The following is a 27967-nucleotide window of genomic DNA, read 5'->3' as shown; positions in this document are numbered from 1 at the left end:
ACAAATTATACCCCAAAACACATTCTTCTACTCCTCCTGAGTATGGCGATACCACATGTGTGAGACTTTTACACAGCATGGCCACATACAAAGGCCCAACATGCAGGAAGTGCCATTAGGTGTTCTTGGAGCATAAATTACAAATATAATTTCTTGACTACCTCTTACACTTATGAAGGCCCTGGAGCACCAGGACAATGGAAACGCTTCAAAAATTACCCCATTTTGGAAAGAAAACCCCAACGCATAATCTAGGAGGCATAATGAGTCTTTTGAACAGGTCATTTTTTTCTACAAGTTTTTGGAAAATGTGTAAAGAAAATGAAAACGCATTTTTTTTTACACAAAGGTGTCCATTTATACAATATTTCTAACACATAGCATGTACATATTAAAATTTACACCCCAAAATAGATTCTCCTACTCCTCCTGAGTACAGCGATACCACATGTGGGAGACTTTTACACAGCCTGGCCACATAGAGAGGCCCAACACGCAGGGAGCACCATCAGGTGTTCTAGGGGCATAGATGTCAAATCTAATTTGACTACCTATTACACTTTTGTGAGGCACTGTAGTGGCATGGATGTGGCATGGATGAGCATGAATGGGGATGGATGAGCCATGGATGGGGGTGGCTGAGTATGGATGGGGTGACTGAGCATGAATGAATATGGATGGTACGGCTGAGTATGGCCAAGTACAGGTGAGTACGGCTGGGTATGGCTGGGTATTGCTGGGTATTTCTGATTAGGGATGGATGGCTGAGTACTGCTGAGTATGGATGGATGAGTAATTGCTGAGGATGGATGGATGAGTATTGCTGAGTATGGATGGATGGCTGAGGATGGATGGATGAGTATTGCTGAGGATGGATGGATGAGCTTCTATGGATTGCTGGATGAGTATGACATCATGGATGTCTGAGCATGGATGGATGGATGGATGGCTGGATGAGGCTGCAATGGCCACAGATCAGCGCTGTGGGCACTACAGATCCAGCCCACAGCGCTGATGCACCTGATCTCTCCCCTCTCTGCTCACACTGTACCGATCAGTACAGAGAGGGGAGAGAGGAACCGGACATGACGTCGGTTTGTTTACTAGTGATCGCATTTGATGGAGCGATCATGTGGTAAACGGCCGCTCTCAGCAGCCATTTACCGTGATCCGTGATGCGCCGGGTCCTTAGGAATCGGCGGTCATGGATATTCCCGGGTGCATACCCCAGGGGGCGCGCGGAAGCGGGATTCTGGGAGGACGTCAATGTACGCCTGTCCCAGAGTTATCGAGCCGCGCTGTAGCTGTCATTAACTGGTTAAAGAAGTTGGTCTATCCTCTTAGCCATAGGCTCCTTTAGACCACTTTCACACTGAGGCGTTTTTCAGGCTCTCTTGGGCTAAAAATAGCTACTGTAAAGCGCCTAAAAAAAAGCCTGAGTGCTTTCACACTGAAGCGGTGCAAGCAGCATCTTTGGAGTGGTGAAGGAGCGGTGTATACACTGCTCCTAAACCGCCCCTGCCCATTGAAATGAATGGGCAGCGCCGCCGAACCGACGGAAAATCGTGCGGGTTGTTTTAACCCTTTATCGGCCGCTAGCGGGGGTTAAAAGCGCCCCGCTAGCGGCCCGAAAACCTCTGCAAAACCGACGGTAAAGTGCCACTAAAAATAATGTGTGAAAGCAGCCTTAGTGTGCCCATATCTTCAAAAGCGAGGTCAGTTGACTTGGAAATCTGAGAAGGCAGAATCCAGTTTTAGAACCTTGTTCCACTCAGGGTCTTCCTCAAAAGGGAATCTTCTTTTGTGGGCCCGAGAAAAGAATGGTTTCTTCTCTGGCTCCAGTCATTCTTTCTTAATCATGTCTGTGACTATCCAATGAATGGGAAAAGCGCGGCTTTTGGAGTCTCCTAGATCTGCATACATAAGGTCGTGCAGAGAGAGCTCCTTCTTCTCCTGCTCTATCCCCAAGGTAGCATGGATTACTTTAAGGAGACCCCCTACCTCCTCCAGGGACATTTTGTACTTCGGGATGGCATCAACCTAATTTTTCTCCTCTTCTGAATCCGTCCCCCCCTGAGAGGGTGAAACTGGATCTTGGGAAGTATCCCGGGAAACCGGACCTTCCTGCTGAATTAGAGAAACCCCCTGAGACTCTGAAAGGTGGAGCGGAGCTCATCTTTAATGATTGTAACCAGATCACCACAAATGGATGGAGACTCCTCCTTGACTAAATCTGTGATATAATCTGCACAAAGGATCTTGGTCCAGAATTCGCTTAACTTTTCTTTGCAAACAGGACACCTTCTCTTTACTGGTTGAACAGCGCTGGGTGTTCAGTGTGACCCTGTACCTTTAAGAAGGGGTGGCTCCTTCCAGGCTCACCTTATAAATGCATGTGCTTCCAAGATGGAGACTTTCAGTAGTTAAGGACTGCGTGAAACAGGGTACCTTGGTGGGGCCTACTGCGTACGCATGTATTTGCAAATGTGTGGAACTAAACCCTTGTTCTTAACGAATATTGTTAGACATGTCAATTCGGTTGGTCACTGACTGATTGATAAGTTTGAGCTTGGAAATCTCTTTATATTTGTTTGAACAGCGCTTTTAGCCTGGACAAACAGAAGAAAATAGAACCACGCTAAAGTACTGCTGCGCAGCAGACACACATCTAAGAACACCCAGGTGCACTAGAAAAGAACCTCTTACTTCCCTGTGCCCAAGCAAGCCCCCCCACCACAACCAATTCTAGTGGAGCCCCCTGTGGCTAGGTAGAAGTGCTAACCATCTAGTCACTGTGCTACCAACAGGGAGAGCTCCTTCGTTGGGTGGGGGAGGGTGATAACCCAAAGGAGAGCGGCCCACAGTAAATAGGAATACAGTCCCTTACCTTGGCCTTGCTGGTGCCTTGGCTTGCCCCCTTATCCGCTGCATCCTCCATTGTAGAGCGCACTGCGGTCGCATGTCTGAACGATTGGCCGTTTCCTGAATTCAAAAACGCCACCGCACCGATCCGGAACCGGAAGTTTGAAGGCACCAGGTAACCCTGCTCTCTCCCCTTGCGCTTTGCAGGCCGGAAATGAAGCCGCATGCCTGACCTGGGAGTGCCGCCCCTTCTTGTGCACTGTACAGCACGTGACTGAGAGCTCTCCTCTGCCACCAGAATAATGGCGGCTGCATCAACCTTCACTGCCACTGCCCCACACTGCAGGAGGCAAGCGGGGGCCTCCGTACACCGCCCATCTGCCAAAACCACAAGGCAGCACTCCCAGGCAGTACAGGCTCTCCCCAAGCACGGAAGGGGAAAGAGAAAGCCCATGGGAACCATCCAGCTAGAGGCAAGTGGGAGGATCACAGACTCCTGGCACAAAAAGGAAAAGGATTTTCAAGTGAGACCCTCTCGTCTCCCAGGATAGACCTGAGAGATTATGGCTCCCACCAGAGGTGTTCCTACAGGCTGGAGGAAACACAAAATACTGAAGGCAAGCTTGGGTGGAGACCTAATATTAAAGCTTTGGATGAGGAGGACGATGGAGACAAACTCGACACCAAAACTTACTTCAAAAACACTGACAGGAATAGGTACATTCCTGTCTTAAGCTGTCACCATCCACAATGGAAGATTGCCATTCCAAAGGGTCAGTTTATGCGAATAAAAAGGAATTGCTCTCGTAACAATGACTACATAGAACAAACTGATGTATTGATTAAAAGATTTATAGATAAAGGATACTCTCATGACAACCAACAGATGGTAAGGGAAACAGTAGCAGAAATGGACAGACAAAAACTCTTGGAAGATAAAGTTAGAGAACAAAAATCTTATGATATATCATTTATCACAGATTTTAATAAACAATTTAAACATCTAGAAAAAAGTATTAGAAAACATTGGCCAATTTTAAAAAGAGATCCCACTTTGAGGAATATCCTACCCACTAATCCTTCCTTTATCGCAGGGCACCAGGTTTATGTACTAAAGTGGTTCATAATATCCCTGACCCTCCAAAAAAGGAAATATCCATGTTTGATTTTAAAGTTTTATCATCACTATCATTGTAGGAGATGTGGTCCCTGCAGATGTACTAAATCAGCACCCATGAAGAGAACCACATTCACCTCCCACCAGACATTTAAGCAATATCCCATCAAAAAGAATGTTACATATGTTCTGGAATGTACCTGAGGGTACCAATATGTTGGAAGAACGTCCAGAACCTTAAGTAAACAAGTAAGTGAGCACATAATTGACATATGTAAAGGGTTCCCAAAACATAGTTAGTGTCTCCAATCATTTTAGATTAAAACATCATAAAAACCCTGCGGAGATGAATTTTTACGCCATTGATAGTGTTAAGGGACACTGAAGGGGTTAAAATATGATTAAAAAACAAAATAAAACTAGATGGATATTTGAACTCCAAACATTGACACATCAGGGGTTAAACGTTGAACGAGACCTTAATTGTTTTATTACAGATTATTAAACCATTAGAGATTACTGTATATATTAGGCACTATTAATTTAACTTATATTCTTCCCATTTAAATACAGTTGCAATAAAAAGCATGTGAACCCTTTTGGAATGATATGGATTTCTGCACAAATTGGTCATAAAATGTGATCTGATCTTCATCTAAATCACAACAATAGACAATCATAGTCTGCTTAAACTAATAACACACAAAGAATTTAATGTTACCATGTTTTTATTGAACACACCATGTAAACATTCACAGTGCAGGTGGAAAAAGTATGTGAACCCTTGGATTTAATAACTGGTTGAACCTCCTTTGGCAGCAATAACTTCAACCAAACGTTTCCTGTAGTTGCAGATCAGACGTGCACAACGGTCAGGAGTAAATCTTGACCATTCCTCTTTACAGAACTGTTTCAGTTCAGCAATATTCTTTGGATATCTGGTGTGAAATTGCTTTCTTGAGGTTATGCCACAGCATCTCAATTGGGTTGAGGTCAGGACTCTGACTGGGCCACTCCAAAAGGAGTATTTTCTTCTGCTTAAGCCATTCTGTTGTTGATTTACTTCTATGCTTTGGGTCATTGTCCTGTTGCAACACCCATCTTCTGTTGAGGTTCAGCTGGTGGACAGATGGCCTTAAGTTCTCCTGCAAAATATCTTGATAAACTTGGGAATTAATTTTTCCTTCGATGATAGCAATCTGTCCAGGCCCTGACGCAGCAAAGCAGCCCCAAACCATGATGCCCCCACTACCATACTTCATAGTTGGGATGAGGTTTTGATGCTGGTGTGCTGTGCCTCTTTTTCTCCACACATAGTGTTGTGTGTTTCTTCCAAACAACTCAACTTTGGTTTCATCTGTCCACAGAATATTTTGTCAGTACTGCTGTGGAACATCCAGGTGCTCTTGTGCAAACTCTAAACGTGCTGTTTTTTTTTGGATAGCAGTGGCTTCCTCTGTGGTATCCTCCCATGAAATCCATTCTTGTTTAGTGTTTTACATATCGTAGATTCGCTAACAGGGATGTTGGCTGCGCTGTGCTCTTGCAGTCATCTTTACAGGACGCCCACTCCTAGGGTGAGTAGCAGCAGTGCTGAACTTTCTCCATTTATAGACAATTTGTCTTACCGTGGATTGATGAACAGCAAGGCTTTTGGGGATACTTTTATAACCCTTTCCAGCTTTATGCAAGTCAACAATTCTTAATTGTAGGTCTTCTGAGAGCTCTTTTGTGCGAGGCATCATTCACATCAGGCAATGCTTCTTGTAAAAAGCAAACCCAGAACTGGTGTGTGTTTTTTATAGGGCAGGGCAGCTGTAACCAACACCTCCAATCTCATCTCATTGATTGGACTCCAGTTGGCTGACACCTCACTCCAATTAGCTATTGGAGATCTCATTAATCTAGGGGTTCACATACTTTTTCCACCTGCACTGTGAATGTTTACATGGTGTGTTCAATAAAAACATGGTAACATTTAATTATTTGTGTGTTATTAGTTTAAGCAGACTGTGATTGTCTATTGTTGTGACTTAGATGAAGATCAGATCACATTTTATGACCAATTTGTGCAGAAATCCATATAATTTCAAAAGGGTTCACATACTTTTTATTGCAACTGTATAATATCCATCTTATAGTCAATTAGATCAACCTATTCAATCTAACTTTATAATTAACAATACTCCTATATTTCATTGCTCATATTTCATTTATAATTCGTAATTATAAATTTATGTAGACAAAATAGATGCAGTTTTTTATTTTGAACAAAAGATGGAGCCTTTTTTTCTAAGCTTATCCTGTGGATTATTCCAATTGTAATTACCATTGGTCTGCCACCAGATGGCAGCACTTAAAACATTTATTATTCCAATGGTATACTGAATCCGTTTTTTTTTTCCCTTTTCTTTATTATTAATTATTTTTAATTTGTATATTTTTTATGCTATTATGCTATTTGTAAGCACCCGAAGTGCACAGCATGAGTGGAGAAATTAGCAAACAATGCATCAAAAGGGAGGCTATTGCCCGTATGGGTATATAAGCCCACATCAAAGATGGTGGATTCAGAGCTTCATGATGACGACCTTTCCCATTGGCTGACACGCATCAAGGCTTGATCATGTCATTGTGACACCAGGTCCGCCCGAAAAACGAGTACAAGGGACCGAGCCTCACTGCAATAGAGTGACGTCCAACAGAGATTGACCGGATCACCCTTTGATAAAAACACATGCTGATTACACTGGGTGCCAGGCACAGGCACCAAAACATGTGAGTGCATCCAATTTGTTTTTATACTGCAATTTTTTTAATAAAGGTTTTACGCTATGGGTGCCCCCCTTCTGTCGTTTTCTCCCCCAATCCACGGAGGATCATCTTAAGTGCAGCAGATCTTGAAATATACCATCTAGGGGTCTTTTCCCCACAAAGCACAAGTGACCACTCTAGCTATAGGTGGTCTCTGTCTAGGGTGAGTGCATAACTATGTGGGGCACTTTTGTCTGAACACATTGGATAAATTATTATTTATCAACGCACGAGCACTTTATTTCACAATTGTGGGATGTTTACAACAATTGAATGTTTGATTCACACTTCCTGACTTACCTTGTATTTTTCCAGTGGATGATGTGTTATCAGCAGGACTTGTGTCCACTGCTACAACAGCCCTCTTGTCTTCAAATACTTGTAATTCTGGGTTCTGATAGGAATTTTCATTCTCTTTATGCATGCGCTTGAGATCAGCTGTAAAGAAACAGACTAAAATTTTTATTGAAGTAAAGGTAAAGTCTATGTTGTAAACAGACCTCATTAGCAGAAATTTAAATTACTTCCATACTGTGATATGCAGGTAAAAAGTAACATTCATGTAAGCTTGTCTGAACTGCCAAGTTTTGCAATACTCGCCTTCAGGATTTTTATCTGGATAATACTTACTGATAAGATTTCCCTTTCTGTCTCTGAGTGGAGCTCCTCCTCCTCCTTTACCCCAGGGGTTGTAACTCTTCATTTCAGCTTCCAGCTTAGCATCATATCGTTCCTGCTCGTCCCTCTCTTTTCTGCGCTTTTCATTCTTCTCTCTTATCTGAAAAGAACAGGTTCCTTTTCTTTTAATAATGCTATAGATAACCAGCTACTGGACATTATATCTCACTGAATTCCAAGAACAGTGGAAGCCACTGAAGATTATATGAAATGATACCTGCTGCTCCAACTCTTTCTGATAGGACTGAGCGACTTGCTGGCTCTGTCGAGCATTTTCTTCTGGAAGTAAGCCTAAACTGAGCCCTTTTGCAGTCCCCGCTTTGTGATTACGGTCTCTAAAGACACATAGATTGAGTACATTTTAGTACATATAAAATATAGCGTACAGCACAGATAAATGTACATTCAAATCCTTTTTTGCAAGATCTGGATAACAGCAGAATGCGTGACATACTACTTTCTTTCTGTTTTTTGATAACTATGTTTTGGTAGTACAAGTGTCCATCGGGTATATTAGTGGTGTGTATGTATCTGATCAAGAAATAATCATAACTGGATTGTTGTACTTACCATAAAATCCATTTCTTGGAGTTCATTGAGGGACACAGGATTTAGCGACAATTGGATTATACATCCAGCTACAGGAGGATTTAGACAATGGCAAACAAAAAACAGTGACCATTTGCTATAACCCCTTCCATTCCAGGCATGCCTCCGTTTTCCTGAACCAAGATCATAGACAGAGAGGGGGGGGGACTTATATTTTTTAGTGAACTCCAAAAAATGGATTGTACGGCAAGTACAAAAATCCAGGTTTATTACTTGTTTATTGGGGGACACAATATTCACAGACATTCAAACATCCAAAAGCAATCCAATTGAGGTGTGGGCAATGGCAACAAATTGCTAACAGTCCCACATAACAAGAAAGCTTAAGCTGGCCATACACCAGTAGAATTTTGTTTGTATGAAAATTCGGAAAAATCGCTCATCAGAGTTTCTGATCATGCCATCATCGAGTAAACTAATTTAGCTTGAAAGCCCTTAAAATTTCACCCAGACCTAATATTTGAATGGAATCCCCAATGTATTAACGGGTTTCTTTTGTGCCTAGAACACTCACTTTACAACATGCACACATTTTTAGGAATCAAAACCACATTCACAGTTGGAATTTTTTTTTAGGAAACTTTTTCTATCATTAATTTTCTTGTCACTACAGTCAAAAACGATTGTTGATTTGACCCCACTAACCACTGGAGAATTGAGTGAACAGTCAGAAAAAAAAATTTTCAAACAAAATTTAAAGGACCTTATGCCTGAAGCTGACATCAGATGAGACTTCAACATCCACACTCAGGTGGGGCCTTGCTAATCTTGGGGTCAACAGCTTGTTGCCAAAAAAGCCTAAGTAGTGCTCACAGACTTAATAGAATGTGCCTTAACAAGAAACGGTGGAACCTTATCCTTAGAGTGGAACTAAACCTATCAATTTAACTGTTTTCCAAACAGTTGCATTTGAGGCATGCATTGAAAGATAACTATCATAGTTGCATGTGCTCTCAAACAAATCATCAAATGACTGGTGTCATAACTGATCACATGAGCAGCACCATTGCAACTACAGGTCAAACAGACACTAAGATTGGCTGTAATGGATAGGTGAGTTGAGTTCTGCTTTAAAGAATATAAGCTTGGATGATGACCTGTCTGAGCCACCGCAAATTGGTAGAACAAGAGGCAGGTTCTCCATTATAGGTACTGTAGGGAATGACAGAGAATGAGTTTTTTAAATGGGAGCAGTGGCTGCAAGGCAGACATGCACAGCACAAACTACATCTAGACAGTGGAGTGAAATCTTCTAATGAACTGGAGCCGGGGAAATGGGATGCAAAAAACAATGTCCTGGTTGAGGTTAACTCTTCCTTGGAAAGGAAGGAGGCTCTGGGCTTTAACACTACCTTGCAGTTCTTTGCAGGTCAAGGCTACTAGTTTAGAAACACACCTTGGAAGTGACAGAGACAAGGAAGGCAGCCCTGTGAGTAAGAGTGTGAAACTGAATATCCCCTAATAGGTTCAAAAGACATTTTTTGAAGTATCAAAACAAACAAACTGAGATCCTAAGGAGAAACAGGTGATTGGACAGGAGTTACATGGGAGTCCAGTGGGGTCCAGGTACAGCTTCCAAAGCTATTTGTGAGGATACACCCATCCAAATAGCTGCACCAGTGACCAGCTTAAGCAGTGTGTAGGTAAATGGTAATTGAAGAAAACATTTTTAGTCGAAGAAAAAAAAGGAGAAAAAAAAAAAGGCGACTTGTTAAATGGGTTAAACATTTCTCAGCAGAGAAAAGACATCCATCCTCCTAGGACACTAACAACTGCAACATGTTAGTAGTGGGAGGAGTTATACTGGCTGGATTGTATGCCTGTGTTCAATTCCTCCTGTAGGCAGCAGTATAACCCAACTCTTTCTATTCTGTGCATTGTATAGTCTGTTTTTTTAAAACATGCAAGTTAGGGCTTGTTCACAGTAGTGGTTGGGGATTGGTAAAACAGGCCGAGGCACGATTTACTGCTCCCCAACTGTTACCCCCTTTAGCTTCTGGTAGTATGCACATGACATGGCTACAAATCTATGATTCATGGCTGTGGCAGGAATTATACCCCCTGTTCCTTTCAGCAGGTGTAGAGCCCAGTGAACATGACCCATTCAAGTAAATGTGGCTGTTCTGTAAGCACCCCACAACCATGTGCAATGCACACAGTTGCAGCGTGCTAGTGCAGCCATCAAAGGGTTAAAGCAGGCAGTGAGGTGGCGATACAATGCCTCCCATCACCTATCAGACTCCATAGCTCATGTGAGCAAGCTTTTATTGTCACATTTCTGTGGATGTCAAATTATGACGAGGTTAGATTCACCAAACTGCCTACTTTCAGTTACTTACACAGTGTGATCCCCTGGATGAGCCTGGATGGGATACATAGAGGACATGTTGACACCTGGAGCTGGCTGTGTGACCATTATGCCTGCAGGATCTGTATGAGGAAACATTCTCACATGAGCTTATCAGGAAAAAACCAACAAACAAAAAGTAGTGAAGATGTATAAAGTGCATTAATATCATTTTATTGCAGTCATATTAGCGTAAAATAATTTGTGATTACTGTATGGGCCATTGCACTTTGCACCATCATACTGAAGAAGATTGTTAGAATGAGTTTAAGGCAGGCCTGAAAATTAAAAGTTGCTCCTATTGTCTTCCTCTCCCAATTGCAGTTTTTTTTCCCCTCAAAAAGCAAATACCTGATAGCTACCTGCTCCCACTTCCTTAATCCAGACCATTATTTACATCGTGGATTATCTATGCAAGGGCACCTGGAAAAATGTCACTTACAGTAGGCTAGATTTGGATCCAGTGGGTTCCGGGCACCATAGTAATAATAGGCGTCATCATAAGGTGTGCGATAACTGTCTACCAGGATTGGCGGTTGAGGTGGAGGCACAGCTGCAATCCTACATCAATGACACAAATATGTTAGATAAAATGTAACACTGTTAGCTTAATATAGTTCCCTAACTCGAGATGATGTTACTGCTGCTACCTATAGCTCAGCTGCATAAAATAAATAGTGTATATTTATATTCAGAACCTGTGAAGTAAAAGCTGTTCAACATTCTGGGATTTTACATCTGATGACAGTGATAAAAGGTATTATACAATGTCATTGTTTGGGTCTGGAATGGGGGGCCTACTTTTCTGAAACCAAAATCTATACTGCATATACATATAAGGAACACAAGACAGCTTTCTGAGACTGGCCAGGTATATCACAGTAACTGATAAGTAGCTACCTGGGGGCAACTATTCCCCCTAGTGTGCTGGATATTCCTCTGTGCAGATCCTCTTGTGCTGGATTGTAGGCTGCAGGATATCCACTTCCAGTGACAGCAGGCTCAGGGACAGGTGTCTGAAAAGCCACTCTTGGTCTTTCAGGTGGAGCCTTCTCTTCAAAGACAGGATTATTCTCAACCCTTCTGCTTGTCTTCTCTGAGTCAATTAGAACTCCAGGTCGAAAGGGAACATTTCTATCAGGCATTTCCTGCTGACGATTTATTGCTCCAAACTGCCTCAGCCTGTCTGGCTTAAAGAGAAGGAAAACAGAGACCTTATTTTCACAAAAGGAATACATTTAGTTTTGGTACATGATAGATGAAGAAATGAAGCCAACAGTTATAGAATGTGTTCAGTGTGCATTATCCTACATACTGTATTATGTATGATTGACCTTTATTTTACAATCACTGCCATAAATTTTAAAAAACACAAACATTTTCCATTATGAAATCTAAAGATCCAGAAAACTTTTGGTTTCTGTATCACTTTAAAAGTTACCTTCTTCTGAAATCATTCTATTAAACTGAACTTTACTTGGCCTGAAATTGCCCAAGATAACAAGGGCTTTAAAGCACAGTACAAGTACCTATGTAAAAGAAAAATGGACTCTCAAAGCTGTTTTAAATAAAGGCAGCTAGATAGAAGACAAAAGACTAGTCACCAGTATTCCTTTTAGCTGATCTTTTCAAATTACACCCCGCATAAGGGTTTTGACCAAGGAATAAGCCCTTGAAATAGCATGGCCGAAATTTGTTCCTTTATGGTACTCAAGCCAGAGACTTCTCGATACCAGATTTGAGGAAAGCCAAAATGCACCCCACAATATACTGCCAGGGATAAAATGTATGGGCTTCACACCAGGTGAAACAAGCCTTCCATTTACGATGGTTCACTTTCCTGGAGGTTGTGATTCCTACCCTCCTCAAGGCTAGAAAGTCAGAGTCAGAAACACCCGTTTTCCTCAGGAAGTGGACAGTCAAACTGTCAAAACCAGTGACTGTAAGCAGAATGGAACAGCCAATCTGGCCAATATGGAAGAGCCCACTGCTCGTCTGCCAAAAGAGACTTACAGTGGTTGCCATACCGCATTTTTCTTGGTCAAGCCAGTGCAATCAGAATCACCAGAATGCCTTCTACTATTCTGCATAAAAGAATAGGTAAACGTTGAAGTGGAGGGAAAGCATAGATCAGGGAAAACTTATTCCACAGAGTTACTAGGTCAAATACCTGAGGTTCCAAATTGTGGACATCAACCTGCCATTTTGCTGTTAAATCCGGACATGAAGAGATCCACATCTGGCCTCCCTTAGCTGAGACAAATCTCTTCGAAGATACCTCCAGGTGAAGAAGAGCCCATTCTCCTGGATTCAGAAGCTGAAGGCTGAGAAATGTGCTTAACAATTTTCCACTTCAGGAATGTACACAGCTAGGAGGGACAGAATGTGAGGACATGCCCAAGACAAGATCAAGTCTGCTTCCTCCCAAGCAGTGTCATTTCTTGTCCCTCCTTTATAATTAATGTATGACACAGCCTTGGCTTGGCCGATTGTACCCAGATAGGGAGACCCTGAAGGCAGACCAATATAGGATAGAGAGCCAAATTGCCAGAAGTTCCAAAATGTACACTCTCAAGCAACAACAAAAAGAAAGAAAGCTCTTCATTAAAAGCCTTGTGTATGTTTATTGAAGTATTCCATGCACAAGCCAGGATGTTGATTGGCAACTTCCACGTCTCTGATGGCCACATTCTCTGAATTGAGAGGTCCTCCAGAACACCTCCTCAGCCTTACAGGCTGGTATCTGTCATCAAGGACTTGCAATTCATTGGAAGTATTTCCCTGTATCCAGCATCTGCATGAATATCCACCATTCCAGGACTTACCTGGTATTGGGAATCATTTGCATTGGCAGATCCAAGGACTCCTAACGTTTGTCCAATACATACAGGATGTTGAGCTGCAGAATTCTGGAGTGAAACTGGACGTATTAAAAGGCGACTACCATCTTCCCCAGTACCTACATGCAGATCCTGAATATAGGGATTTTCCATGGACTTCAGGGATTCCACCTGGACTCAAAGAGACAGGCATTTCTCCTGCAGGAGTAGTAACTTTGACGGAACTGTATCGAGGACTAATCCTAGGTATGCTAGGTACATTGAGTCAGAATCAAGTCCAACTTGTACCTAGTCGAACCTCTCCAGAACTTGTACCACCTGCTGGACATTGTATCTCAGCCAATTGCTTTTTTAGACACAAGTCATCCATGTAACTTACATATGGGTATCTTGAGTCCTTAACAACCTAAGAACTAAAGCCAACACATTAGTAAACACTCTAGGGCCTGTGGACAGGCTGAATGATAAGGTCACAAATTTATAGTGCAATCCTCACTGCAAATCTCAGCAAGGCCAGAAAATCGTTATGTAGGTATGCCATCCTTGATATCCAGTGGCGCCAGGAAGTCCCCTTGATGAAGCATAGCACTCACCGACTCGGGGGACTCCATTATGCAGTTCTTATGAAACTGAGATGCAGGTTTTTTTTTTTTTTTTTTTTGAGGTACACAATAAAACATAATAAAATGACCTGTCAACAAGTTATGAAAACATCCATTGGTAGAACCATGTAGAATACATACAGACAAAAGTGCAAAGTACTCCAGCAAAGAAATGTAGATGCAGACTTTTTACTTAGAGCGCCAGACTGGCTGTTTACAAGCAAACTCTTCTTGGATTTCAAAGGCGTCACTGGTTTCTGAGCTAGGGGTAGGAATGTGCTTTTCCCCACAGTCACCTTCTGAATGAAGGCATTGAAGGATGGTCCAAACAAGAGCTCACCCTCAAAGGGCAGCTTTTCAATATGCTTCTTACAAGAACATTCCGCTGACCAACACTTAAGCCATAGGACCCTTCTCATGTGGACAGACAGGGTGTCCACTCATGAAAGCTGATTTTTGGAGTCTTCTAAGACATCCACCAAAAAGTGCAAGGTGCTCTGAAAGTTGTCCAGGAGTTGCCAAGTAGCAGGACCTTCTGGGTCTGATTCTCTCGAAAGCAGCATGTGCTGTTTTTAGGGCCTGGAAAATTTACACTGCAGCAACCCCAGGCTGTAGACCTACTCCAAACAAAGAGAAGGATGCCTCAAAGAGAGCTGCTAACCTTGCATCTGTTGTATCTTTAAAGATCAAGACCTCATAAACTTGGACTGCCAGGGTTTTGTTTAAGTAGTAAATAGCTGGGTCAACTGCAGGAGAACCCAATTTTCTTTGTGGAATTCCACCTCTATGGTATGGGGTACCGATGGGCAAAATGTTTTGGTGGCAAAAACACTTTCTCTGGGTGAGCCCAACATAATTTCTTGTGAGGGTGCACTGAAAAAGACTTGGGATTTTTTGGCAAGGACAGCAGGACCCAAAACCAGCAACTTTTGAGGAAGCGGATTTCAGCAGCAGTAAGTTAAAGGTTAGTGCATACCACATCCGCAGGGAAACTCATTATGGACTTTTGGGACTGAGACAGCCCTGAAACCTGAGATTCCTCCTGAGAAGATTCATCCACAGAGGATTTACTGATGCTCAACAGCTTCACATTCTAAACTAGAGAGAACACCTGAGAACTGATCAAGAAGCCCAGACAAGGCTGCAAAAAATTGTGCCCTTAAAACAGTGGACGTACCAGAGTGATTCATAACCCAATTAGACCCTTTGGGGAGCCGCAGCAGGGCAAACTGTGAATAGTTGTTCCCTGAGGGATATGGGAGCCCACTCCATCGTCTCCCCCCCCACACACACTATTCTGCCTGTGCAAGGCTATAGCTCACTGAGGGTTAAAAAAGCCTGGACTCAGAGGTAAGTGGCCACCCAGCTGAAACAAGTGTCTACCTTAGCCAGAACACCAGTGTAGCAGTCACCCCTGGTAGCTGGCAAGTGTCCCAATACTTGAGGAGCCTGACAAGGTCAGCAATGCTGCTGTGTAAGGCTGGAGGCAGAATGCACTGTTAAAACAGTGTGGGCTGATATCCCCAAGCAATGTAGGCTCAGGCAGCTCAATGCACTTGTTGCTGTGCCCAGGATCTATGTAAAATGTCAGACGTGCGAGATTACATCATGGCAGGCACTTTTTGAACTCTGCCACGACAGCTGTTGTGACAAAATATAGAACTGCCCAAAAAAAAGCCCCAAAAACAGAGGGCCCGTAAAACCATCACGACGGGCGCAGCAGGGCCTTTAGGGACTCAACTCCCCTCCAGGGGAATCATTTCTCTCGACCTGTAAAGCATCCTACCTGTGAGGTTACCAGGTACACTGTACATTAGCGTTCGCTGCACCACAGAGAGCAGAGCAAAACACCAGAGAATACAGGCCATTCACCCTCCTGGATCCTGGGTCCATGTACAGTCCCTCTTGGCCTGCTGGCCATAGCGACCAACCATTCCAGATAAGGCACACCACTGCCTCATCAGGTAATTAAGGAACAGGACAAAAATAAAGAGAACAAAGCACACTAGGGGGATCTTCAGAGAGAACAAGGGAAACGCATCAATCAGCTATGGACAGCTGTGGACACTAGCTAAAATCAGGCTTAGCTGAGCTGGGAGAGGTTATGCCAGCGCGGGTATTTCTGACTTTTTTTCTGCCAGTGTCCATTCACTTGAAGGTTGCATAACCCAAGTAGTCATGTATATGAAGTCCTCTGTGTCCTTTTTAATGTATGTTTTAAATTTGGATAAAGCTTGCAGGGTCTGCAGACGTTATAGAAGAAAATGGTACGTGCAGTAAGAAATTTACACAGTGACTTGTACTTTTGTGCCACCTGCTGTATATTCAAAAGGCATGATTCAATTTGCTTTGTTACTGTAGGTCTGCCTAGTAGTACTATGACATTGAGGTCCCCTGTTTCAGACAGCTTATGCAATTCATGCAAATGTTAAAAACATGCGTCAGTCTATGTTGTCCAAATTGCTACAGGCATGCAAGGAAAGAGAAAGTTTGAAGATTTGGAACAAATCTTTATAGAAAATAGAATGTAATATTTTGGAGAACAAAAAATCAATTTACCTCTTCTTCATTTAGCTAGAAAAAGCATTTAAGAAAATTAGGAAACACCTATTTATACACAAAACACAGCACACCAGAAGTAAAGTATGCAAAACCAAAATCTGAAAAATTATAATAGCTAGGATTTCCAAATTTAAGTTACGTGGCTCTGTCAGTATGCTCATTCCATTAGGCAAAGCCCAAACAAGTCTTAGTGGTGAAAGCAAAGGAGATGCTCACAAAATGGGGCACCCTAGCCTCATGGTCTTACAAGCGCTCCGTGAACAGCAGATATCTGCCATTAGGGCTCACCAGCAGAGCCTTCCTGTTTTTATGCCTTCTACTAATACAAACAAGTTTCCCTCCAACCAGAAATACACCACTGACAGATGCTAAAAAACCACTGTAATGCTAAGCCAACACTGTAAATGCTAAAAACTGCACAGTTTATAGAAATGGTCTATACCCAGCAAGAGTATGGCCCCTTGCTATATTAAAACCAGAGCCAGTATTTTAAGCTAGAAGAACCAATAAGGTGAGTCCTCTTCTGCTGTTTTCCGATTGTGTTTTTATATTTTTGTGTTTTTTTTTTTTTTTTTTTTACTTTTACACCGTTGTGAACAATTAAAGTAATGTAAAAAAAAAAAAAAAAAAAACATTGTTCCAATCAGGGCTGGGACAAGGGGGAGGAGGCCACCCCTAGCGCAAGGAAATTATGTGAGGGAGGGGGCGCCACATGACGAGCTCCTGCTGCTGTACTGGACTGACAGCAACAGAGGAAAGAGAGCTGGTAGGAGGTGCAGGCTGCATGTTACCCCTCCAGCTTCTACCTTCTGTCAGATTTGTGCTAGGAGGGGAAATTTGGGAGGAGAGGACTTGTGCTAGGAGGGGGGAATTAGGAGGGGGGGTTTAAGCTGGAAAGGGGGATTAGGGGACAAATATTTGTGCTGGGAAGGGGGTTAGGGGGGCAAAGCTTTGTGCTGGGAAGGGGAATCTTGTACTGGGAGGAGAGGGAATTTTTTAATTTTTTGGGCTTGCAGAGTAAATGTATGCTGGGGGGGTGAGCGTGCAGATTGGTGCTGGATTTTTTTTGGGGGAGAGAGACGGGATTTTCGCTAAGACATGCCTGGGTGAGGGCAGTTTGTTTTCTTCACTCTGGGCACTAGATAGCCTTGTCACGACAATAATCCCAATTACACCTCCCAAGAAATGGAGGTATATTGATGTAGGGGTGTTTTGAGAAAAGTAGAATGGATTTTTTTGGGGAGGAGTGACAATCCCTTTAAGACACCCCCTGTGATGAAGTCCGAGATCACAACCCTGAGTCACCTGGCATGTTTGGAATTTTAACATTGAAACTTCTATGATGTATGTGCATTACTTTTAATAAACTGATTACTTAGGCGTTTTTACAATATTGGAGGCTCTGTCTCAATTTCTATCCCCACACGTAGAGAGTGTCTTTATTAATCGCCGCCCCAACTAGCATCGATTTAATCACCGCCCCCAGTGTGAAAGCAGTTTAAGGGGTGTACTTACTTTTGTTGCCAGCGGTTTAGACATTAATGGCTGTGTGTTGAGTTATTTTGAGGGGGCAGCAAATTTACACTGTTATACAAGCTGTACACTCACTACTTTACATTGTAGCAAAGTGTCATTTCTTCAGTGTTGTCACATGAAAAGAGATAAAATATTTACAAAAATGTGAGGGGTGTACTCACTTTTGTGAGATACTGTATACTCCACCTTATTGCCATCCATTCAAGACTGAGCATTTTTACCAAGCAGGCGGGGGTGGATGCAGGACATAGGGGAGATAAGTGGAGAAATTTGGAAAATGTGCCTGCAATCCATACCAGCAATCTCAGTCTCACAGTCGCATAAGTTATCGCAACTATTTTTGTGGCACAGAGCATATCGAACAACTATTCAGTTACATTGTTAGGGGAGAAGGGTCTCATCTTTATGCCCCAAATGCAATAGGGAGGAAGGTTCCCCAATTCATTTAATATGGCGTTACCCCAAATTATTTCGCTATTGGAATGAAATAACTGAGGTTATCTCTACAGTACATAAGGTCAAGGTCCCATTGGACCCAAAAATATGTGTTTTAGAAGCTGTTGATGAAGAAGTATATATATATGCCTACCATCAACATAGCAGTTTTCAGACTTTTATATACAGTTGCAATAAAAAGTATGTTAACCCTTTTGGAATGATATGGATTTCTACACAAATTGGTCATAAAATGTGATCTGATCTTCATCTAAGTCACAATAATAGACAATCACAGTCTGCTTAAACGAATAACACACAAAGAATTAAATGTTACCATGTTTTTATTGAACACACCATGTAAACATTCACAGTGCAGGTGGAAAAAGTATGTGAACCCCTGGATTTAATAACTGGTTGAACCTCCTTTGGCAGCAATAACTTCACACAAACAGGTGTGTGTGTGTGTGTGTGTGTGTGTGTGTGTGTGTGTGTGTGTGTGTGTGTGTGTGTGTGGGGGGGGGGGGGGGGGGGGGGGGGGGCGCTGACATATATACAGGTGTGTGTGTGGGGGGCGCTGACATATATACAGGTGTGTGTGTGGGGGGCGCTGACATATATACAGGTGTGGGGGGGGGTGCTGACATATATACAGGTGTGGGGGCGCTGACATATACAGTATACAGGTGTGTGTATGGGGGGCGCTGACATATATACAGGTGTGTGTGTAGGGGGGTGGCTGACATATTTACAGGTGTGTGTGGGGAATGACTGAAATATATACAGGTGTGTGTGAGGGGGCATGCCATATATACAGGTGTGTGTGTGTGGTGGGGGGCTGACAAATATACAGGTTTGGGAGGGGGGGTGACAAATAATAGGATTTTTTTTATAACAGCTTACCTGTAAAATCCTTTTCTTTCGATGTACATCACGGGACACAGAGCCTCAGTAATTACTGATGGGTTATATAGGTATCACTAGGTGATTGGACACTGGCACACCCTAACCAGGAAGTTCAACCCCCTATATAATCCCTCCCCTTACAGGGATACCTCAGTTTTGTAGCCAAGCAATATAAGTGTATTAGAAGAGGGGCGGGACCTCTGTGTCCCGTGATGTACATCGAAAGAAAAGGATTTTACAGGTAAGCTGTTATAAAAAATCCTATTTTCTTTCTCATACATCACGGGACACAGAGCCTCAGTAATTACTGATGGGATGTCCCAGAGCAATGCTACCTGAGGGGAGGGGAACCACAACCAAGTAGGGTGCAATCAGACCTGAGGACCCTGTACCGCTGCCTGCAGCACACTACGCCCAAAGGCGTTATCCTCATGCCTTCTCACATCCACCTGATAAAATCTGGTGAATGTATGAACTGAAGACCAGGTTGCGGCCTTGCAGATTTGAGCCATAGAGGCCCGGTGATGCACTGCCCAAGAAGCACCAACAGCCCTTGTGGAATGTGCCTTGATCTGAAACGGAGGAATCTTCCGTTTCAAAACGTAAGCTTGAATAATCAATTGTCAAATCCATTTAGAAATGGTAGCTTTTGACGCTGCCTGTCCTCTATTGGGACCCTCTGGCAGCACGAACACAACATACGTTTTGCGAATTTGAGCAGTTGCTTCCAGATAGGTCTTGTCTGCTCTTACTACATCCAAAGAATGTAGTGACCTCTCTTCCGAAGAACAGGGATCTGGAAAAAAGGAAGGCAGAACAATGTCTTGGTTTAGATGAAAATCTGAAACCACCTTCGGTAAAAAACTAGGATGAGGGCACAATACCACTCTATCCTTGTGTATAATCAAATAAGGCTCTTTTACAGGAAAGAGCTGCTAATTCTGATACTCTTCTAGCAGAAGAGATGGCTACCAGAAAAATTAACTTTCTTGTCAACAAGACCAAAGGAATTTGACGTATCGGTTCAAAAGGCTGTTTTTGTAAAACAGACAGAACCAAGTTCAAGTCCCAGGGGTTTAGGGGCGCCTTAACCGGAGGATTAAGACGCATCACCCCCTGTATAAAGTTTCAGACCAAAGAATGCGAAGCAAGTGGTCGTTGAAACAATACTGATAAGGCTGAGACCTGGCCCTTTATGGTACTCAAGGCCAACTTCATCTCTAATCCCAATTGTAGAAAATCAAGGATTCTACCTATCAAATATTTTCTGTGATGCCAAGCCCTGGATTCACACCAGGATACATAAGCTTTCCAGACTCAATGATAAATTACTCTGGAAGCCGGCTTCCTTGCATTGATCAAGGTAGATATCACAGGACCTGAAAGCCCACGATTTTTCAAAATGTGGGTTTCAATAGCCAAACCGTCAAATTTAGCGTTTGTAAGGCAGGATGGAACACTGGACCCTGAGATAACAGGTCTAGGCGTAACGGTAGGGTCCACGGGGAACCCACCGTCATCCTTACTATTTCTGCATACCAGGTCCTCCTGGGCCAAGCGGGGGCTACCAGAAGTACCGACTTCCTTTCCTGCCTGATCCTGCGAAGGAGTCGTGGCAGTAGCAGAATAGGCGGGAATGCATAAATCAGTGAGAACCGATGCCACGGAATCACCAACGCATCTGTCCCGCATGCAAGAGGATCCTTTGTCCTTGCCACAAATCTGTCTATCTTTTTGTTGAATCGGGATGCAAAGAGGTCTACATCTGGAACCCCCCATCTTTGGCATATGGCCCAAAAGACGTCGGGATGCAGAGACCATTCCCCTGGGAGTAACTGCTGGTGACTTAAATAGTCCGCCTGCCAGTTCTCTATCCCTGGAATGAAGACGGTTGATATACATGGCACTTGCTTCTCTGCCCAGACTAAGATCTGGTTCACCTCTCTTTGAGCAGCTCGGCTCCTGGTGCCTCCCTGATGATTGATATAAGTCACTGCTGTGGCATTGTCGGACTGGATCCTGACCGGGCGACCCTGTAGCCTGAGAGTCCAGGCCTTTAGGGCTAGATATACCGCACGGATCTCCAGAACGTTGATGGGTAAGGCTCTCTTGTTTCTGGACCATACCCCTTGGACCGCAGACTGTTCCAGAACTGCTCCCCAACCCGACAGACTGGCATCTGTTGTTACCACCGTCCAGGTCACTGGTAGAAAGGATTTCCCTTTCTGTAGGTTTCCGGGTATTAACCACCGATTGAGGCTCTGACGCACCGCATGAGACAGGTGCATCGGAAAGTCTAATGCCTGAACCTTTTTGTTCCAGGCCAACAGGATACTGTGTTGAAACAGTCTTGAATGAAACTGAGCATAGGGAACGGCTTAGAATGAAGACACCATCTTTCCTAGCATTCTCATACAAAGGCGGACAGAACAACCCTTCTTGGTCCTGACTACCAGAACCAGCTCCTCTAAAGCAGTGATCTTTGCCTGAGGTAGAAATACTTTCTCCTGGCTTGTATCTATGATCAAACCCAAATACTCCAGTCTTCTTACTGGTTTTAGGAAAGATTTTTCTAGGTTGAGAATCCAACCTAGGTGTTCCAGATACTTGACTGTGGTCCTCAAGTTCCCGTTCAAAGAGGCTACCGACCGGTCTATCAAGAGCAGGTCATCTAGGTATGCTATGACAGTTATACCTTGAGCCCTTAATCTGGCCAGAGGAGGGGCCAAGAGCTTTGTAAACACTCGAGGTGCAGTGGCTATCCCAAAAGGCAGATCCACAAACTGGAAATGGCGCCCTCCTATCTCGAAGTGCAGAAACTTCTGATGAGCAGGAAAAATGGGCACATACAGATATGCATCTCTGATGCCTATCGATGCCAGAAATTCTCCTCCCTGCAGGATGGAGACTACTGTCCGAATTAATTCCATGCGGAAGGATCAAATCCTTAGGAAACTATTCAGATCCCTTAGATCCAGAATGGGTCTGACATCCCCATTTGGCTTTTGGACCGTAAAAAGGTTGGAATAAAAACCAAATCCTTGATCCTTCGTGGGAACCACCATGATGACCTCTTGCGACAAAAGTCGCTCTAACGCGACTGCTTCTTCTCTGGATCTCTGGGGACACTTGATCTGAGGAAACGAGGAGAGGGGAATTCTTGGAACTCCAGCTTGTACCCTAAGGTTACTGTGGAGATTACCCATCTGTCCTGGAAGTCCTCCTGCCGGAGCCCTGAGAACTGTAGCAGTCTTCCCCCCACTCGAGCGAGCGGAGGCGCCCCTTCATAAAGAGGTCTTAGTGTCTTGTCTAGTAGACTTCTTCCCCCAGGACTTCTTTTGTCCCTGGGGTTGACTCTTATTTCTTGACCCAGACGGAGGAAGCCGTCGCGACTGCCTGGAGGCTGATGCCCCTGGCGCTGGGGAAAGAGTCCGTTTGAAAGAGGGATGCTTACTCTTTCTCTTAACAGGTAAAAGAGTGCTCCGTCCCGATCCTCTGAAAGGTATTCTTCTCCTCTATCTCAGAGCTCCTCAGCCTGAGGGTCCTGGGTAGCAGAGGAAGGCCTAGTGTGTTTTCTTCCACTGAGTGAAGATGCGATCACGGCCATTAATCTTTCCTCTAATCCATTAATGGTTGAGGAAAAAACCTCCTGTGTAATGTATACAGGGGCTGAAGTGCCAGAAGCAGGTGTAGCCCCTGACCCCAACGGCTCTCCCTGGCTAGCCGTCCCTGGCCCCTCAGGGGGGGAGGATGCTGCAGAAAGGGGGTCCTCCGAACCTGAAGGAGATCCCCTAGAGCCTCTGGTTCTTGGGGTATGTGAACCTCTTCTACCCATAGTGCAAAGCAACAAGGTGGAGGTATCACAAAATGACTGCTGAGCTATGTAGTCCTAGCCACAGCTTTGCTACCATTGCCCAGTCTAGTGTTCTTTTAGTAAATGCTGCCTAGGAGAATGCCTGTGTCCCACCTTACATGCGACCGTCAGCTCTGTGTCCCTCCAAAGGCTGTGTGCACCTGTATAGTGTGCCTCTTAAGCCATGCAGCCGGCAATGGGAGCGTCTAAGCATGCTGGACGCGCTGACGCTCCGCCCCCCCCCCCCCCCCCGTTTTTCAAAAAACGTGCGCTTCCCGCACGAGCCGACCTTCCTGGACAAGCATGGAGGAAAGGCTGGGGGTGGGGAAGGAGAGGGGCCGGCAATGATGAGGCCTGCACGTGGCAATGGCGGCGACAGTGCGGTATACTACCGCCTCACAGACCACCTGCGGCCTCCCCCTATTCTGGGGGGAATATCCAGAGGAGAACCCCCCATCCCATCCTACCAGGAGCCGGCTGGAGGAGCTTGTGCAGCGTGAAACACTGAGACAGACATCAGCATGAGAAGGTATGTGCTCTTGGCAGCCCCCGGTGGCGATAATAGGCATAGCATTCATTTACCTTAAAGGAGAAAACCTACTAGAATTAAAAAATTCTGTGGAATCTCCCTTACCTTATCCAGCCGCAGGGTTCTGTTATACAGACCCAAACTTCACCTCTCACGGTGGGCTTCGTTTGGAAAAACCTTCAGATACTGGGGGATCCGCAGTTCTGGACCATTTTCTGAAATGCGGGGTCCAGCTCTCTAAAAAGAGGAAGCGTTACAGGTAAAACCTCGTTTCTTCGGACACGAGGCCCGGGTACCATCCAATTCGGCCTAAAAAGGACACTTTGAAATGGATCTGGTTCGCCTGGCTTGCCCCAGTATAGGATATAGGATATTCCCTTTGGAGCTCAGCACAGGACATCTTTACACGTCCAACACCTAAGACACTGGCGTAAAAACTGAGGTATCCCTGCAAGGGGAGGGATTATATAGGGGGTTGAACTTCCTGGTTAGGGTGTGCCAGTGTTCAATCACCTAGTGATACCTATATAACCCATCAGTAATTACTGAGGCTCTGTGTCCCGTGATATATGAGAAAGAAATACAGGTGTGAGGGAGCTGACATATATACAGGATTGAGGGTGGCCCATAGGCAAGCCCTGGGCAATGTTGGTGGTCAGGCTGGGGGGGGGTCGGGGCGTGGCAGATCTAAAGCTCTGTAAGGGGCCCAAAAACTTCTGATGGCTGCCCTGCTTATATATGCTTGTATGTTGTGGATTGTGTTCGCCCCCTGTGCTTTGTCTTTTGTTGCACGGCAGTATATGAGACATTCACGCTTCTTTCTGGCACTCATCAGCAGACACCAGGGATATGCAATTAGCGGACCTCCAGCTGTTACAAAACTACAAGTCCCATCATGCCTCTGCCTCTGGGTGTCATGCTTATGGCTGTCAAAGTCTTGCTATGCCTCATGGGACTTGTAGTTCTGCAACAGCTGGAGGTCCGCTAATTGCATATCCCTGGCATACATTATCTTGTGGAATTTCATGATTGATGGAAATTTGTCAGACTTTCCCTGCTCATTTAGCACCACGAGCTATAGCCAGCTACGCTGATATGTGTATTCTGATGGCAGGAAAATCTCCCTGCAGTCAGAATACAATAGCTCAGTGGGTAGGATTCCCCCATCCACCTTGAGGATATGGATGGGGAAATCAAGTCTGTTTTCTTGTTTTTGTTTGTTTAACCTGCTGGTGGACTCCTAGTCATGCTGTCCTGCAGATGTAGCAATTAGAGGGATTAGCCAAACCATTTACCACAGACAGGGATGCTTACAATGATCAGCTTTTACTTTTGTAAAACCTTTATCCCTAAAGGAAAAACACGGTTTCTTTAACTAATTATAAAGTGTTAGCTGGTGTTTGTCTTCAATTTTTATAGTGTATATAATTCTGCTAGTACATCAGACACTCCCTCCTCTCAGACGGACAATACTGCTGTTCAAATGTGCCCCCTGTGTTCCTTCATCCAGAGTGGGGACAATCTAATACAGGAGATGCGTTACTGGCCAGATCACCAGGTGAAAATTGAGGGAAAAAAGCCTTCAAAAAGAAAAATAAATGCAGCGGTCACATCTATTCAGGTATTCCAACAGCCAGGGGTGTCGTCTGTCAGAATACAAAGCCCAACAGGGGGAAGGGGGTGCTCGTCCATCTGCGTTGTTAGTGTGGATGGAGGAATCTGTTAAGCTGGCTAAGCTATACACTAAAAAAAAAGCTAAGCTATACACTATACAATCTGGCTGTACAATCTCCTTTAGTTTCACCAAAATTAGTCATATGAAGATAAACCTAAATATTAATTTTAATGAGTATCAAATCAGGCAGGCCATTCTACTACTGAATTGTTAATAAATTTAAAAGTATTGTACAATCAGATTGTATAGTGTGTGGTTAGCCATAGATGGGTTGCTATATGGGGCTGTGAGGTTGTATTCTGGAGGGGAAAGAGGGTGGTAGCAGGACGATGGTGTGTGTGTGGGGGGCACCAAAATGCACCTTCGCCTATGTAGACAAAAATCCTTGCACTGGCCCTGACCGTACCCAATATCTGGCCTATTGGCCATACGTCTCCATGTTCCAGTTGGGTGGACCACTTACCAAACCTTGCTGCTTGCGAAAGTTTTCCCTTTATTCTTTTCTTTAGTTCTTTGTGTGTTACATGATCCTAATATGTTACGAAGTGCCAATTTGCTGATCTCATACTACTGAACCAAATGAATAAATTGGTTGCTGCTATTGCATTGGTAGCCTTGCATAGTATGTCTTCAAATTCAATGCTATGTAACCTAGCCTATTTAATCCCAATGTTTTATGTTATACTCATTGTAACATGTGTTGAATGACAACTGGCACAATAAAAACTTTTTCTGATTAAAAAAAAACATAACAGAGTTATATACTAACAAATGAAAATCGACAAATCAGCTTACCTGCTTCTCGGGATCTATTGCTCCAGATGCTGCAACTGTCAACCCCAGCTCTTTCTCCCTGGAAATATTGGATACATTTGAATAAAAATCAGATGCAAATGACCCAACCTCCCTAAGGCAGCTGGTTGGTCTACAAGTAGTCACAGTTTTTTTAACCTGACTGTTTACCCCAACAGCAGTCAGATGCATAAGGTTGGAATTTCCCAATGTACATGGTACTGGCTCTGGATCCAGCCACATCAGGTGACTGTCATCTCATGAATATGTTGATCCAGCCCCCAGTGGTCATTTCACTATTTACATCTCTCTGTCACATCAAAAGTGTCAGGCTGATTGTGAGGCTCCTGATTCACTCTCTTTAACTCCAACCTACCCTAAAAGTGATCTCATCTCATCTTTCCCAAATTTTGCATTCAAAGGCTGTTATCATTTCAAGACTTTGCATCAAGTTAGTTTGCTCTAGTTGACAATAAATGAGTAAAACCAAACATATACCTTCTTTTGTTTCTCTGTTGTTCTGCCATTTGCTCCTGAAGTTCCTGTCTATAACGTTCCTTTCTTCTCTTCAGAGTCTCATCTTCATTGGAATCACCTACGGGATTGATTAAAAAAAGAGAATGACAAGCAAGCAAGGACCAAATGCCACTAGCCCAATCTAAACCGGACACACTAATATTATTAAGTCAGGGCTACATAAATCCCAAAAGCCTAGTAGTCAACATCCTTTAAAGGTTAACTAGCAATTATCTTTTCTCCAGCATTCTCTGCACTTCCCATTGGAAGTGTAGGTAACCAACCCCAAAAATCGATGTGTGTGAATTCTTAAAAAAAAAAAAAAAAAAAAAAAAAAAAGCAATTTTAAAGAGAAGTTTTAAATTTCCCATGAATGTAAACATGCTAGTACCTCAACCTGTTCCATCAGCTGTCTCAAATGACCTCTTTCTCTTCCACAACAGTTCCCTAAGCATACCAAAGAGAGCTCTTACTGGTCTGCAAATTTTTACTTTTTGTCAAATGCCAACAATTAAAATGTGTTACTAAACCCAGGACCCTGCATTCACTATATCTGGTCTCCCACAGTACACAGAACAATGGGAAATGCAATAGTTTTAGTAAATATTAACTGCTAAATACCTTTTTTCATCAGCAGTATATAGCAGTCTTGTAACTTCTATCAGTGTCTAGGTAAAACTTGTAGGAGGAGTTTTCATTGTGCCCAGTCTGTCCTATGAGGCTGCAGGACCCCTGACCCTCTGTCTGGACAGTGCTGATTGGCTCTGTGCTGATCACATGCGCACCCCCCAAGAAAATAAAAAATTTGGCAAGACACGCCAAACTGAGCATTTGCGGCTTGTTCCCTAGCCTCTGTTCTATCGGGAGATGGAATGGGGACTGTGGAAGAAGGGGAGGAACAGAGAAGACAGTATCAAACAGCCCTTTGACACAATGCAGAGGATTATCCTCTTAAGTTCCACAGTGAGCATAACAAGCATGCTTTAGTGCATATACAGACTGTTTTTATGGTTGTGCGTTTAGTAACACTTTAAGCCCTCTTTTATATTTCTAACCCCTCCCCTAGGCGAATGACATACGCAGAAAGCAGTAACATATAATGTTACAGGTAGAGATGAAGTGTCTTAGACATGCAGGCTGTGGCTTTCAGCCTGGCTTCAATTTCGCTATCCTGTGCAAGATGAAAAATAGTGGGACCAAAGGGGGGTTATGACTGGGTCACCAAGGAGCAGAGATTCTACTTACTGATTATACACCAGTGTGTTGTGTGATAAAAATATTGTAACCATAATTA

The 27967-nt window shown here is 43.7% G+C and overlaps 1 protein-coding gene across 8 annotated transcripts in view; it reads right to left on the bottom strand.

Moving 5' to 3' along the window:
• Positions 1-27967, bottom strand: part of CSPP1 (centrosome and spindle pole associated protein 1) — a 129747-nt gene that overhangs the window by 29829 nt on the left and 71951 nt on the right. For 5 of the 8 annotated variants that reach the window (XM_073631765.1, XM_073631766.1, XM_073631769.1 and 2 more), the window contains 9 exons: positions 26656-26752; positions 26161-26218; positions 16429-16443; positions 11328-11617; positions 10870-10988; positions 10420-10510; positions 7689-7806; positions 7424-7571; positions 7094-7231 (listed from right to left, as the gene is read on the bottom strand). In XM_073631765.1, coding sequence (XP_073487866.1) covers positions 7094-7231; positions 7424-7571; positions 7689-7806; positions 10420-10510; positions 10870-10988; positions 11328-11617; positions 16429-16443; positions 26161-26218; positions 26656-26752 — 1074 coding nt within the window. The remainder of the gene's footprint in view (positions 1-7093; positions 7232-7423; positions 7572-7688; positions 7807-10419; positions 10511-10869; positions 10989-11327; positions 11618-16428; positions 16444-26160; positions 26219-26655; positions 26753-27967) is intronic. The other 3 variants (XM_073631771.1, XM_073631767.1, XM_073631772.1) reach the window with 1 other exon arrangement.

The sequence above is a fragment of the Aquarana catesbeiana genome, linkage group LG05 (genome assembly GCF_042186555.1).
Source record: "Aquarana catesbeiana isolate 2022-GZ linkage group LG05, ASM4218655v1, whole genome shotgun sequence".
NCBI classification, from domain to species: Eukaryota; Metazoa; Chordata; class Amphibia; order Anura; family Ranidae; genus Aquarana; species Aquarana catesbeiana.
Note: the sequence above shows the minus strand (reverse complement) of the source record. Positions and strands in the feature narration are given on the sequence as shown.